This window comes from Melanostigma gelatinosum, assembly GCF_949748355.1.
Source record: "Melanostigma gelatinosum genome assembly, chromosome: 22".
Lineage (NCBI taxonomy): Eukaryota > Metazoa > Chordata > Actinopteri > Perciformes > Zoarcidae > Melanostigma > Melanostigma gelatinosum.
The window spans coordinates 7,773,326-7,786,204 of NC_136655.1; the positions used below are offsets into that span (position 1 = coordinate 7,773,326).

Sequence of the window (12,879 nt, forward strand, 5' to 3'; positions counted from 1 at the left end):
CACAAGGTAGAAACCGGAATACGGACACCAAATCTTTCAACAACTCACCGCTCCCTAAAACACATCTTTTGTTGTATTGCATAAAATATGAGTCATGATCGTGGCTTAGTTGCCACATTGCCGTGTATCATCCCGTTCAGAAAGTTTTTGCGGATAATTAGTCAAATTCTATTGTGAGTTTAGATTTATGAGATTTCATCCAGATGCTGTATAACATGTTTTTTTTGCTGTTAAAAAGCTCTTTCAATACTTCCTTAAAGAAAACAGTGGTTTGAAATGTACAGATTTTCTATTTCCAGCCAAATTAAACTTTGGTATTATTGATTGAATCCTGGTACATTCCTAGTGAGCATTAAGCCACACAGAGCTGTATGATCCCTACCTGCATCCTTCAGATAATCTACAGCACGACATCATACAGACGGCTACGGCCGTTCTATTGACGGAAGCCTTTACTCGTCATGAAGCACAAGTATGTCGCACCAGACACACTGCTACCTACCTTTTCTCATCATAAGCAGTCACGTAGACAAAGAATTTCACAACAGCGATATCTACTAAATACAATGTATGGCAAGACGGGAAACTTAGACGGATGAAAGATAATGACGTGAAAAAAACAAAACGGAGGTAGTGACAGACAAAGACTGAAGGGCCAGTGATCATAGCGATGGTTCAAAGTAAAAAAGATGAAGAAAGTAAAGGTGACACTGATAATATCAGCATTCTAAGGGTTTAATGAACTTGAACTGTGACCTTTGAACCTTGTGTAGGAAGGTGTTCTCCAGTGTGGGTAGGAAACGACAACACGCTATAATAAAGAACCGACTTAAAGCCAAGATCTTTAGCAATTACAACACAGAACAGAAAATACAGAAATGAAAAGGCTGCACGGTTACAGTGGAAGGTTGGTCTAAGCCCCCTTTGATTTTGTTGTATGTTTCTGAGTGTTTGTCCATACAAATCAACAAAGTCTCACAGCATCACACGTCAAGGATTTTCTTAGATTCACAACACACGAGTCAATGTGCAGGTGTCTAGAATAAATTGATGTTTTTGAAGTTTTTCCTCGATACAATTTTCCCCATTTGAGGCCCAAACGGACTTTGGATTTGTAAGAGTAAAAATGTAAGTATACCATACACACAGTATGCTGACACAAACATACATTTCTCATATACATTCGTATATGAACATACAGACAACATATTACTTACTGATATTTACAAAGAAATCAAATGCACAACATGAACACAGGAGGGGGCTTAGACTGCTTATAAAGCTTGCACAACAGAGATCGTCCCAAAGTCCACCTTCTGAACGTTTCCTTTAAAATAATCAACTCACAACACGAGTCTTATGTCGCGTTTCAAATCAAATGCTTCTGGTCTTGGTTGAACCCAGATGTGCTCTGGGTTGTGCCCTCATCTTACGAACTATTTAAGTATTGCTATGAGCACACATTGCTGTAATGTGAGAGATTCCGAAGGCAGATGATGAGAATCTCTCTGTCGTGTTGATGTGACTGGAGAGGATTAAAACAAAGGCTAAGTGATGACAATAAGCATCAACTGGGGCTCCAGGGTTGGGAGGGAGAACAAAAAACAAAAAAACACAGCAGGGATTGGTATAACAGGGTCCGGGTCAAATTACTATCATGAATTAATTCAGCTGCTTTTCATAGAAAGAGTCACTTTGATTGATGGATAACACTTTTTTTTAAGTTTTTGATGTTTTCCAGTTACATGTAAATTACCTCAAGGCCAAAATATCATGAAGAATGAGGTCTATGGCAATCGATATGACATTCTTAATCTATGAGTTGTTGGCTATTTGCAGTCAAACAACAAAGGAAATGCGTAGAATGTCATAATAATTACAAAGCTTTTGGATCTTTGCTAAAAAAGCAACTCGTGTCATTTCCACTAGTAATTGACCCAGAGGTGTAGGGGTGTTTTTAAGGTCTAGACTCAGTACCAGAGTAAGGTTAGCGGCCTGCATGGCCAGCAATGACTCATGGTATGTCATATCGGGTTGGGCTGGTATCACCCCTCCATGCCGAGCCCAGGCACTCTGGATCAGAGACTCCAGCTGGGTTGATGACGCTCCCCCAGGGTCGGTGGACGGAGTGGCAGGGAGAAAGCTCTGCATGGAGGGTGGATGTCCCTGGGGGTCTACGGGGAACACGCCTCCAGATGAATCGTAGAGCGCGGCGGAGGACGAGTGAGGGATGGACTGAGCAGCGGAGGAGTCGAAGGGAGGGAGAGGAGGTGACTGGAACTCCCCGGCATCAGAGGAGGCCATAGAGTCACTGGAAGGTTCTGGGCTTCTGTCTCTTGTGGCTAAACCTATGTGGTGAAGAAGAAGACTTCCTGGAGGTAAGGGGAGCTCGGGACTCATATATGCATACAGCTCTTCTGTCACCGGCTGAAGGCGGCTGTACGTGCCTGAACCACCTGATCCAGTTCCGGTGTTGTCCTCCAGAGGGAGGTCCATGGAGCTCCTTCTGGCCCGGTAAAGTCTGGATGCCAGGAGGCTTGGGTCTCCAGCAGCAGCTGCGGCGGCGGCTGCAGCTAAATGGAACTCAAAAACACTCCCAGTCGGTGGTGATGGGGCCTCAGCCATAACTGGAGGTGCAGGTATCGGGAAAGCCGACAAGGAGGCATGCTGTGGTGGAGGATAGCATCCATCAGACGATGAAGAAGAGCCGCCAGTGGGCGCACTCATGGGGGGTAAAGGTGGAGGGATTGGGCTGTGTGCACTCATTCTTTGCATGAGGTGTGCGTGCAAGAACCCTGGTTGAGGTGGAGGAACAGGATCGAAACCGAAACTAGCGGCGGCGGCTGCTGCTGCTGCTTGCCTCTGCTGATGGAAACCCAAGTGGCCAAGCTGGTGTGCAGTCATTGGGTATCCTCCATAAGCCATCGCTTCATAATGGTCCAATAAGGCAGCTTGATTTAGACTTAATCTCCTCACTGCCTCCTCGTGCTCTGCTCTCATGTCTTTATAGCCATATAAACTTGGGTCAGATTGTCCTTGGAGATGCAGCAGCTCACCAACACCAAGTCTTTGAGCGGCTGCAGCAAAACCGGGATTTACCATGAAGAGAGAGGGCGTCTCAACACCCTCCATCCCAGAAAAGGGATGCAGGCTGCTCCCATAGCGAGTGTAGGCTGGCTGGAAGTGGCGGGTATGTGCCTCGAGAATGGACGTGCTCTTGCGTCTCTGGGTGTTGTAGGCCTTCGGAGGCCCAGTGGGAGGAGGCGAGAAGGAAATGGGGCGCTCAGGGATGGAGGGGAAGAAAATATTAGAGGGCTCTGGGAGAGTTTGGAGGGGGATGCTCCCTCCTGCTCCTCCTCCTCCTGTGCTTCCTCCTCCACTGTAGGGGTGCGGCATTGAATGCTGCTGCGACAATGAGATACAATGAATTTAAGAATGAGAGAGAGAACCACAGCAAAGGCCCACATGAAATGGAGAAAATAGTAAAGAGCATCATTTCAAAGCACTGCCAAGAGAACAAAGGGAGATATATTTGCTCTCCACATCAGAAACAAAAGATGTTTAAAATAGAACAGAATATAACCAACCGCTGTAAAAAAGGAGTGATGAGATGACGTTAACAGGTAATGTTAAGACACAAAGCTGCAGTAGAACCGACAGACAGACCAAGTGACAGACTGGACAAGACAGTAAAAGTGGGAGACACAGAGATCACAGGTAGATACGCAGTGGGGTAGTTTATGTTGTATAATACGAAGAAAAGAAAGGAAAACTGTCTTTCAACACAGATTCTTTCACTGATCATCCAACTACGTAGCTGCAGCCGGACTATCTAGACAGGTCTGGTGTCTTCACTTGTAAAGTAAATCAAGTTAGTCACGTTGGTCGTGCGACTCATTAATCACGTGATCCGCTAGTCAGGTGAGTTACTTGTCACGCGAGTCGTTAAGTCAGTGCAGTTAACGTCAACCACGTTTCCTAACCAAGTGGTTGTGTTGCCTGAACCCAACTTACTGTGAAATCAGAAGTGTTTTTTTTTTTTTAAAGATACTATGTGTGTACATTGACACACCATCTGGACACTTTCTAAACTAACACCAGAGGGGTGCTCAGTGCGTCGACCTGCCGGACACTGCCCGAGTTGGGAGGGAGAATGTGTTTTATATAGCAATGTTTTGAACGCTCTAAAAACTTTGCCTGTCAAATGAGCAGTTTTCCTGATGGCACATGCACATGATATTGGACATTTGTATCATAGAGCAAAGTTAAAAAGGTAAAGCCAGTCAACCTGTATTCAATACGAACACATGGTGGTCGAACAGAGGGAGAGAGAGAGAGAGGTGGATGGGTAGAATGAGACTCACAGCGGTGTCTGAAAGTAAACCCTGAGATCATACTCATCAAGACAAGGGTGCCTCTTAAAGATACACAATTAGCTCACCTCGGATTATATTGAATAAAGAAATGGATCATTATGTTAACTGTGAAGAGGACAGAGGCTGTAGACACATTCATGTTTAGTACAGGAGGATACAGTACAACTAAATTAATTCATGTCCTTCTCAAGTGTGCATCTCCTCTTGCATTTTCAATGAACTTGCAAATTAATTAAATGTGGTTGTTCATGCATTTCTCATTTGGCTAGTTCTTCAAAGCTGTGACAAAAAAACTGCACGAGTAACACAAGCTGTTTCATTAACAATCCTTTCACTCACTGCGCCATCCAGCTCTGCAGTGAGAGCAAAGTGCATTCACTTTGGCACTGGGCCTTCCCAACATTAAGCATTTTGATCTACTTCCAGACACCAGTGTGGCCCCTACCCGCCATCTTTCTCTCTTCCCCCTTCTTCTCTGGTTGCCACCAACCATCGTGGGCCTTGGGGGTTAGGACTGTGAACCTACAGGGGTGGCGAACAGGGCAGGTAGGCTGGCCCTCCGCTGCCTGGCCCTGGGCAGAGAGGAGGCCGAGTGAAGGGGTAGGACCGTCTCCAGGGCCTTGGAGAGGCGCCCAGCGAACGTGTCCCTCTCAGCTGCGAGAGGCATGCAGGGGGAGGCGGTGGTGTAGGAGGATGAGGAGGACAGGTCTGGAGGAGGGGTGGAGGGCTCCTTTGGACGAACGGCCATGGGTGGAGGAGCATGGGGAAAGGAGTAGGAGGAGGGAGGGACGCAAACAGACATGCTACGACTTCGACGACGGCGCAACGCGGGCTGTGGGCCGGGGAGGGGCGATAGAAGAGGACGGGACCAACATGGAAAACAAACACGCAAAAAGTGAACGCAACATAGAAAACAGCAGCAAAATGAAAACACAACCGAAGGACGTGTAAAAAAGAAGAGGCTAAGTGAAGAATACAGAAAAAAGACGTTCCATGATTACAACTTATTACATTTACAAAATAATAGCGCCTACATTTTTAACAGAATTAATGAAAGAGAAAAATGAATCAGTGACTTTGTGGGAGCAACCGTTCCAGTTTTTCCAACAACAAATTTCTAGCAAAACCTGTTAGGAAAGTTATTAAACAAGACAAATAGCATAATAACACAAATGAATATAAATGACCTCATGAACAAAGGCAATAAATGAAACCAACTGAAACAGAACAGTGAACAAAGAAATAATAATGAAATAAATGAACAGAACATTACATAAAAGGAGAGAATGGTTATTCAAGATATTCAATTAAGTAGTTATTTAATGTGATAAACCAGTCTGTAAGTAAGTCACTTTGTCTACCTTTGATGACAAAATAAGCCTTTTGATAAATGTCCTAAAAATAAGTTCATGATTCAATCAATCCGCCCACAAACTCAATGAATATCCAGTTGAACAGTCTCAGTCAGTGGGGGTGCTGGTAAACTGGAAGTCAGACAACAGCATCTGTCGCCAAAAGGTCCCGAGATGCAAACGTCGTTGATGAGAAGTAAATATGCTCAACTATCAATATACGAAAACAGGTTTAAAGAAGGAAAAGAAATATACAACACACGAAAAAGAATGGTCACTGAATAAACAACAGATGCTTACATGAGGGAACATTATCAACACAGAACGAGGAGGATCGAGGGAGGAAGAAAGAAAGAGGTAACTGGCTGATGAAACGGCAGGATTGAGGTAAAGAGGGATGCATGACATCTGGTACGCTGAGGAGAAAGTGACTCACAGATTGAAAGATGAATGACAAAAAGGAATGCTTCGCTGGCTTCTATGAAAGTAACAAACTGAATAAATATCAGATTGTGTAATTAACTAACTCATCCAAGTGTCTTAAATATTGCTGACAGATGTGTTGCTTTCTCTCCGCGCAGTGCAGTAAGTTGCAGCCTCAGCAGGCAAGAAGAAATCAAATACCTTCTAGTCGTCCTCTTCTTCAGGTCATAGGAGATCATATCCCCAAATAAAAAACCCATCAGCAACACGCTCTTGCGCGTTTAGCGCAATAAATTGCGTGCCTACTCACTGCAAGCGTCACTCCTACTCACTCCCACTCCAAACGCACACGTCAAACTGACTACGCACATACAACCTACACGTGCGCAATGTCCAATTCGGACGATAAGGCCACTCACCATTGGCTGCGGCGGCTGGGCGTAGCCTGGGTGCTGCTGCGGGTTAGCAGAGGGGGTGGAGGGGTAAGGGGTTTGGGGCTGGGAAGGGGGATGGGGGGAGTGGGAGCAGCCGTAAGACATGGTCAGCTGACCCTGGTGGGGGGAGTCCGAGGAGAAAACGGAGGAACCCTGGCCGCTGTCCAGACCTCCTTCAGCTGAGGGGGAGAGCGACAAAGAAGGGTCAACTTCAGTCCGATAAAGTCCATCTTAAAGTAAAGACTTGAACAGAAACTCAGCATCTACGTGGGAAGAATCTGTATATCTCTCTAGGAATTATTCTGCTGGTTTAAAAAACAAAGCAGCAGCCACAGGGGAGCACAAGCTGTTTATAAAGGGCACAACAACGCATGCACAACTTCAGAGGCACACAATTAAAGGAAGGAAGAACTCAGTCAGTTCCAGCGTTTTCTGTTTACAACAGGAGGACTGTAAAGTGTGAGCCACACTTGAATAGCAACTCAACAACCGCTGCCCCGTGTTTACAATGTGATACCGGAGTAACCCTCTTGGCTCATGGAGTGTTTTTACGGCTGTATGCATTCACTTGTCGCATGTTTTTAGAGATGGAAGAGCTGGAACGGTGTCTCGTGGTAATCCTGAATCATACATTACAGATGCTTGACGTATTCCCTTTTATGAATAAAACATGGGCGTGCGACGGAAAAAACCATAATATCCATGCAGAATGTGATGATGTCGTGCTCCGAGTATCGACTGCCTCTGCAATTTGAAGTTTGTCTTACATGTGTGCGAGATGCCCGTGTGCTGATAGTGAAGCTGCTGTTGCTCCACTTCGGTCTCCTCTGCTTCAACCTGCAGACAAACAAACACAAGCTCGGGTCAAGTCCACAAGGTCCACAGGGTCCACAGGGTCCACACTCAAACACCACATCCTACAGCTGGAGAAAGGACCATGTGGACTCTTACGACTGAAAGCCTGAAAATATCCGTATTTCAGTCTCTTGTTCCAACAACCAGCTGAGTGTTCCAAAAGTACAAATATACTAAAAAACTGATTTACAAAAACATTAAACTGAGCGAGTTAGCTTAGTGTTCAACAAACCTGTGTGTGAGAAGATTTGAGCGTCTCTTGCTGTTGTTGTTGCTGTTGCTGCTGTTGTTGTTGTTGTTGCTGGAGCTGTTGTTGTTGCTGTTGCAGCTGTTGTTGTTGTTGCTCCGTCTCAAGTTTTCTCTTCTCCTGTTCTTCTCGTACCAGCTGCCTCTGTTCTCTCTTCCGCCGGATCAGAGACACGCGATCCTTGATAGCCTTCGCCATGGTCTTATGGTCACCCTCAGCAACGTAGCCGGACTCAACCTGGGGAGTTGGATGAAGCCACACACACACACACACACACACTCTTCTTAACAAACGGGACATTCCACTTCATCCATCAACCCTCCCTCCATCTCTTCTCACCACATAGTTCTTCTCATCCAATGTCCTTCCATTCTGTACATACCATTTCCTGGGCCACATCTTCAGGGACGTCCTTGTTCAGGTCAAAGGAGAACTCGATGGCTTCGTTGTCTTTGTATTTGCCTGCAAACAAGTGAACAAATGGCTGGTCAGGAAGCTGCCCCTCTGTTTTTCTTTGTAAAAATTGTTTTTATGGTTATCACTACGAAAGTATCTGTTTATGGAACTAAGACTTTAGGAATGGCAGACCTTACAAGATCTTAATTGCATGACGAAATACAATTATTCCTTGCCTTTGAGCTTCTTGACGTCTTCTATCCTGAGCCAAAGTTTGATGGCAATCATTTCCCCATCATCCTCTTCTGCCAGTTCAACCCTGACCCCTGTGTCCTCCTGAAAGAAGGCATGGTTCAACAGGATCTTTATAGCATACCTAGAGGAAGGAAAGGAAAGAAGAGAGATACGTAAGAGGGGATTCACTTCCTCATACCAATTTGTTTAACTTGTGAGCTGGTCTCCAGCTGATGAGCCAATAGGACAGATGTATTTAATTTATCTGTTGAGAAACACAACATGTTGACAACAATGAGTCTGGGGACAGTCCGTCTTACACATTTATATCTCATTGACTCAAATAAACTGAATGGCAGACCCACAGCATGGTCAGACACAGAACAGAGGACTTTTTATTTCTGACCAAGAAGCTGTGAATCAGAACAGGATTAAGAGAGCGGGCGCCGGCAAACATTACGAGGCTTATTGTCATCCATTTCATTTGAATAAAGTAAGATATTGATGCAAACGTTGTCTATACAGTAAATCACACAAAGTTAAATAAATCCAAAGATATTACGAATTAAAAACAATGCCGCGTTAAGCTGTGTGTGTGTGTGTGTGTGTGTGTGTCTCACCTCTCATCCTTGTTTGTTCTGATGCAGCCCTCTATAATTTCCTTCACCTCAGGAATGGCTACCTTGTCAAAACTGCCAGGCTTAACTCCCTGCAAACACAAGAAGAAGAGCAGTGAAGACAAGGAACCTTTTCGAGAAAGACAAGCAGTCAAGCACACACACACACACACACACACACTAGATACACTTGCTGGAGTGTTGGATAGAACTGAAACACTGCTTTTCTTTCTCACTAATATATAGGAGATATTAATCTTTTAAAACACACAAACACACTATTTGTACATGCTGTACATTCATTCATGGCAATCTTCATTTCTTTCACGAAAACAGTTGAACGCTTGCCTTCTGTTTTTTGTTTTGCCTCTGTATACAATGCACAACACGATTGTTCTTCAGGATAGGAACATAGAAAACAGGCTGAACTGCCAAAATCCTATGACATACTTCAGGATTCACTGTTAAATGAAATACCCATTCTGCAATTAAAATTCATGAGCCATGCAAATACAGCATTTTACTGTTCACAGTATTTTATGATGGTTAAAGATTTGACAGGTCCTATACTGCCAACTTTTAATTCCCACATAAACCCAGATATCCTCTCAGGAATACACAATGAATCACAGCCGCCCGGAGCCAATTAAGACAACTAGAGGCCATCTTGATGGATAAAACTAATAAAAAGGTATCAGCTGGGACTCATGCTGAAGGCCCCTCCAACGCCGAATACCAAGAAAAGGCAACACTGGAAATCTTCCCAAAGAAGAAAACGGCGATAAGACAACAGAAACAATCGATATCTTCATGATACGGCACAATGCAGGGGTTACAGTAACACACCTTTTGGCACAATAAACAAAAAAGGAACCTCTGAAGGCCCATCAGATGTGTAGGTGGATCATTCAAAAGCCCGGGAGCTCGACAGAAGGCATCTTAATGACCAGCCCAGTTGTTCAAACATTGGAGGATCAAAATAGAAACAAAGTCAAAAAAGAGTGGAGCTGAAGCTTAATCCTGAACGAATAACAAGGTAGCAAACAGAAATGACATGCTCCAGAAAATACCACCGTCTCTCCATCTGTCGTACGTACACCTGTATGGAGTATAACATCATCCATGTAGAGCCCACAGTTATATTAAGTTAGATCAGAACTATTTCTAGCAGACGTCCGTCACAAAATCATAACGATGAGAGCAGATTGGAAGCAATAAAAACTCAAAAACACTGCTGGATGAAAAGAAAGAGGAAAAACCAGCTACTACGACCGACAGAGAGACAGTTGGACAGGTCTAAGGTTTATCAAATGAAAGGTAGGGAACTTACCTAGAAAACAGACAAACGGACTCGACACCTGTTGCACTAACAGATGTCCTGGGTCGTCGTTTTCAGTCTGAACTAGCTCGTCAGTCAGACAGACAGAAAGAGTTGCTGACTGTTTATTTCACCCCGTTCATGCCGGCAAATGACCACCGACTTCTGCTCTTGTCCTCCAGCTCTGTCTTCCCTTCCTACTTTCTTTGGCCTGTTTCTCTCCTGCAACCTCCCAGTTCACCATTTCAGAAGTGTATTTCAGGTCACATGTATCGTTTTATTTTCTTAAGATGCAGTTTAAAGACATCAGGGGTTAACTGAGGTCTCTGACTTTGTGGGAAACGGAGGGTGGAAGGCTGTAAGGGTGGATTAGGCAGTGACATGAAAGGAAGCAGGTGACTGGGACACCCTGGGGTTGTCACAAGGCTGTGTGTGCGTGTGTGTGTCAATAACAAACACTGGCAACTGAAGTTGGTTGTTTGACACAATGTCTGGCTGACTGAATAACAAGATCTGAGAAGCGTAATGCGCTTTCACTTCATGAGATTACTGCTGTGAAATTATAACTCAAACACATACACACAAACACGGAGACCGAGGTCGCGACGATAACATCATTCGGCCGCGTGATTTAAATTCTGTGTGAGTGAGACGAGGCAAGATGTACATATGGAGCGGAATATATTGTCTGAATTTATTCTGCGCATGAAGTTCTTTTCATTAAATTGAAAGATTCAGAGAGATGACGGCAAGAGGACTGGTTCTGTTCTCTCAGTGGTGGTTTTTCGTATACACGTTATAGAGAAACAGCTGCCGGCGTGTGTGTAAAGTTGACATTCAATTTCACTATTTACTATTAGACTTCACGAGAGGTAACAGAAGAATTAGTTTTAGCTGAGCGGGATGTTGCACTCATCCATCAGCTATAAACAGCACTGTGTTTCAGTCCTATTACCAGCAAAAGATTTAGGGATTATTGAGGTAATCATTCCTTTGAAATGAACGTTATTTGTATCTAATTAAGTAAGTAAAGACGTGCCCACATGTTTGAGCATCTTTTCTGATCGGCACTGAAATATAAGATGAGATAAGACAGATAGAGGCAGAGAGAACACAGCGATAATAGACACACTCGAGCAGGATGCAGGGAGATGAAGAGAAAGAGAGATTTCTAGTAAAATCCTCTGGTCCATTAACCATCACTGCCAGCCTCCACAAAGCTGAACTCAGTCCTGTGAGGAAAGGAGGGAGACAGCTCTCATCTGCCTCTCTCTCTGTGTGTGTGTGTGTGTGTGTGCGTACGTGTGTGTGTACGTCACAACCTCAGCAGCACTCAACTTAAAACAGCCTCTGATGCATCCGTTGTCCACTCCGTCTGTGTTTTGTTCCGATTTTGTTTTTCACAATGCTTCCAGCCAACTGTCTATCAAATTTTTGTTGCAAAGCTCAAAGCGAACGGAAAGTAAGTGCATTTCAATCAATTTCTATTTTTTTTTTGTACCGTACGTGCGTCATATTTCCCTTCATTTAATTTCAAACTTTGTTGTTTGCAAGACTGGCTAACCAGTGCAAAAACACGGTCATATGACTGGATCTCCCACAGTCAGTAAACAAGTATCAGAGGAGAGGCAGAGAGAGTCACACGGAGGAGATTACAGACTAGAAAGGACAACCAGGGCTGTTGGACGCAACGCATGAATGTCACAACTCGGTGTCTCCGCAGCGTAACTTCATTCACAGCTGAGGCATCCAAAAGATACAGTCCCCCCTCCGTACAGCAGAGGAGAGGCCAACTTACACTAGTGACCCGCTTGTAGATCTGGGCAGCGTTCTGACATTCAGAGTAGGGGTACTCTGAGGTAGCCATCTCCAGCATACACATCCCGAAGGCGTAGACGTCCACGGACTCGTCGTACTTCTCCTCGTACATCTCTGGAGCCATGAACTCTGGGGTTCCTGATGAAAAAGGAGACGGCAAAGAATTAACCCTGAGATAGAATTAAGGTGTCTAAGTCATCATGTTAAACTCAACATGGTACCTGTTACGTAACAAAATATATCTGCACACTGAGGTTTAAACAAACAAAGCTGGAAAACAAACTGGCTCAGTCAGTTGTAACTAACGCATACAAAAATGATCTGAAGAGGACTAAAAATTCCCTAAACACAGCTGGGAATTGTAAATTACCAACTCACTTACTGGCAGCCTTGTGTGTGTGTGTGTGTGCACATTCATGCATGCATGCGTGTGTTTGCGGAAATTTGCAAGTGTCCAAATAGTTGAGGTCTGTCTAATTGCCGCAAAGCAGCTGTGAGATTCACAAAGCTGCTTTCTCAAGTGCATGAGACTACGCACAGTAATGGTACTTGTGGGCGAATACCAGAATATCTGTGGTTTACAACTGAATGGCAGCCAACTTGTTATATGGAGCACAGCAGGCACATTTATACTCAACTTCAGGATAAATGTGTGTAATCTATGGGGTGTGTGTGGTGTGTATTTTTGGTGTGCATCTCCAGACAGCTTAAAAACAGACAGACTGACTGGTGAGTACGTATTTCCAAATACCTCGGTTTGCTTTTAAAACCAGACATTTCAGAAGCGGTAGGATTAATCGACAGCAGGC

General features: G+C 44.4%; 1 protein-coding gene across 2 annotated transcripts in view; it reads right to left on the reverse strand.

The window, feature by feature from the left end:
* The window catches only part of wnk1b (WNK lysine deficient protein kinase 1b), a 72,866-nt gene that overhangs the window by 24,315 nt on the left and 35,672 nt on the right, over positions 1–12,879 (reverse strand). Inside the window, exons 5-13 of one of the 2 annotated variants that reach the window (XM_079294489.1) lie at positions 12,051–12,208; positions 8,938–9,026; positions 8,320–8,459; positions 8,070–8,149; positions 7,673–7,924; positions 7,353–7,422; positions 6,571–6,764; positions 4,903–5,208; positions 1,978–3,405 (exon numbers count right to left, since the gene is read on the reverse strand). In XM_079294489.1, the coding sequence (XP_079150615.1) occupies positions 1,978–3,405; positions 4,903–5,208; positions 6,571–6,764; positions 7,353–7,422; positions 7,673–7,924; positions 8,070–8,149; positions 8,320–8,459; positions 8,938–9,026; positions 12,051–12,208 (2,717 nt within the window). The remainder of the gene's footprint in view (positions 1–1,977; positions 3,406–4,902; positions 5,209–6,570; positions 6,765–7,352; positions 7,423–7,672; positions 7,925–8,069; positions 8,150–8,319; positions 8,460–8,937; positions 9,027–12,050; positions 12,209–12,879) is intronic. The other variant, XM_079294490.1, reaches the window with a different exon arrangement.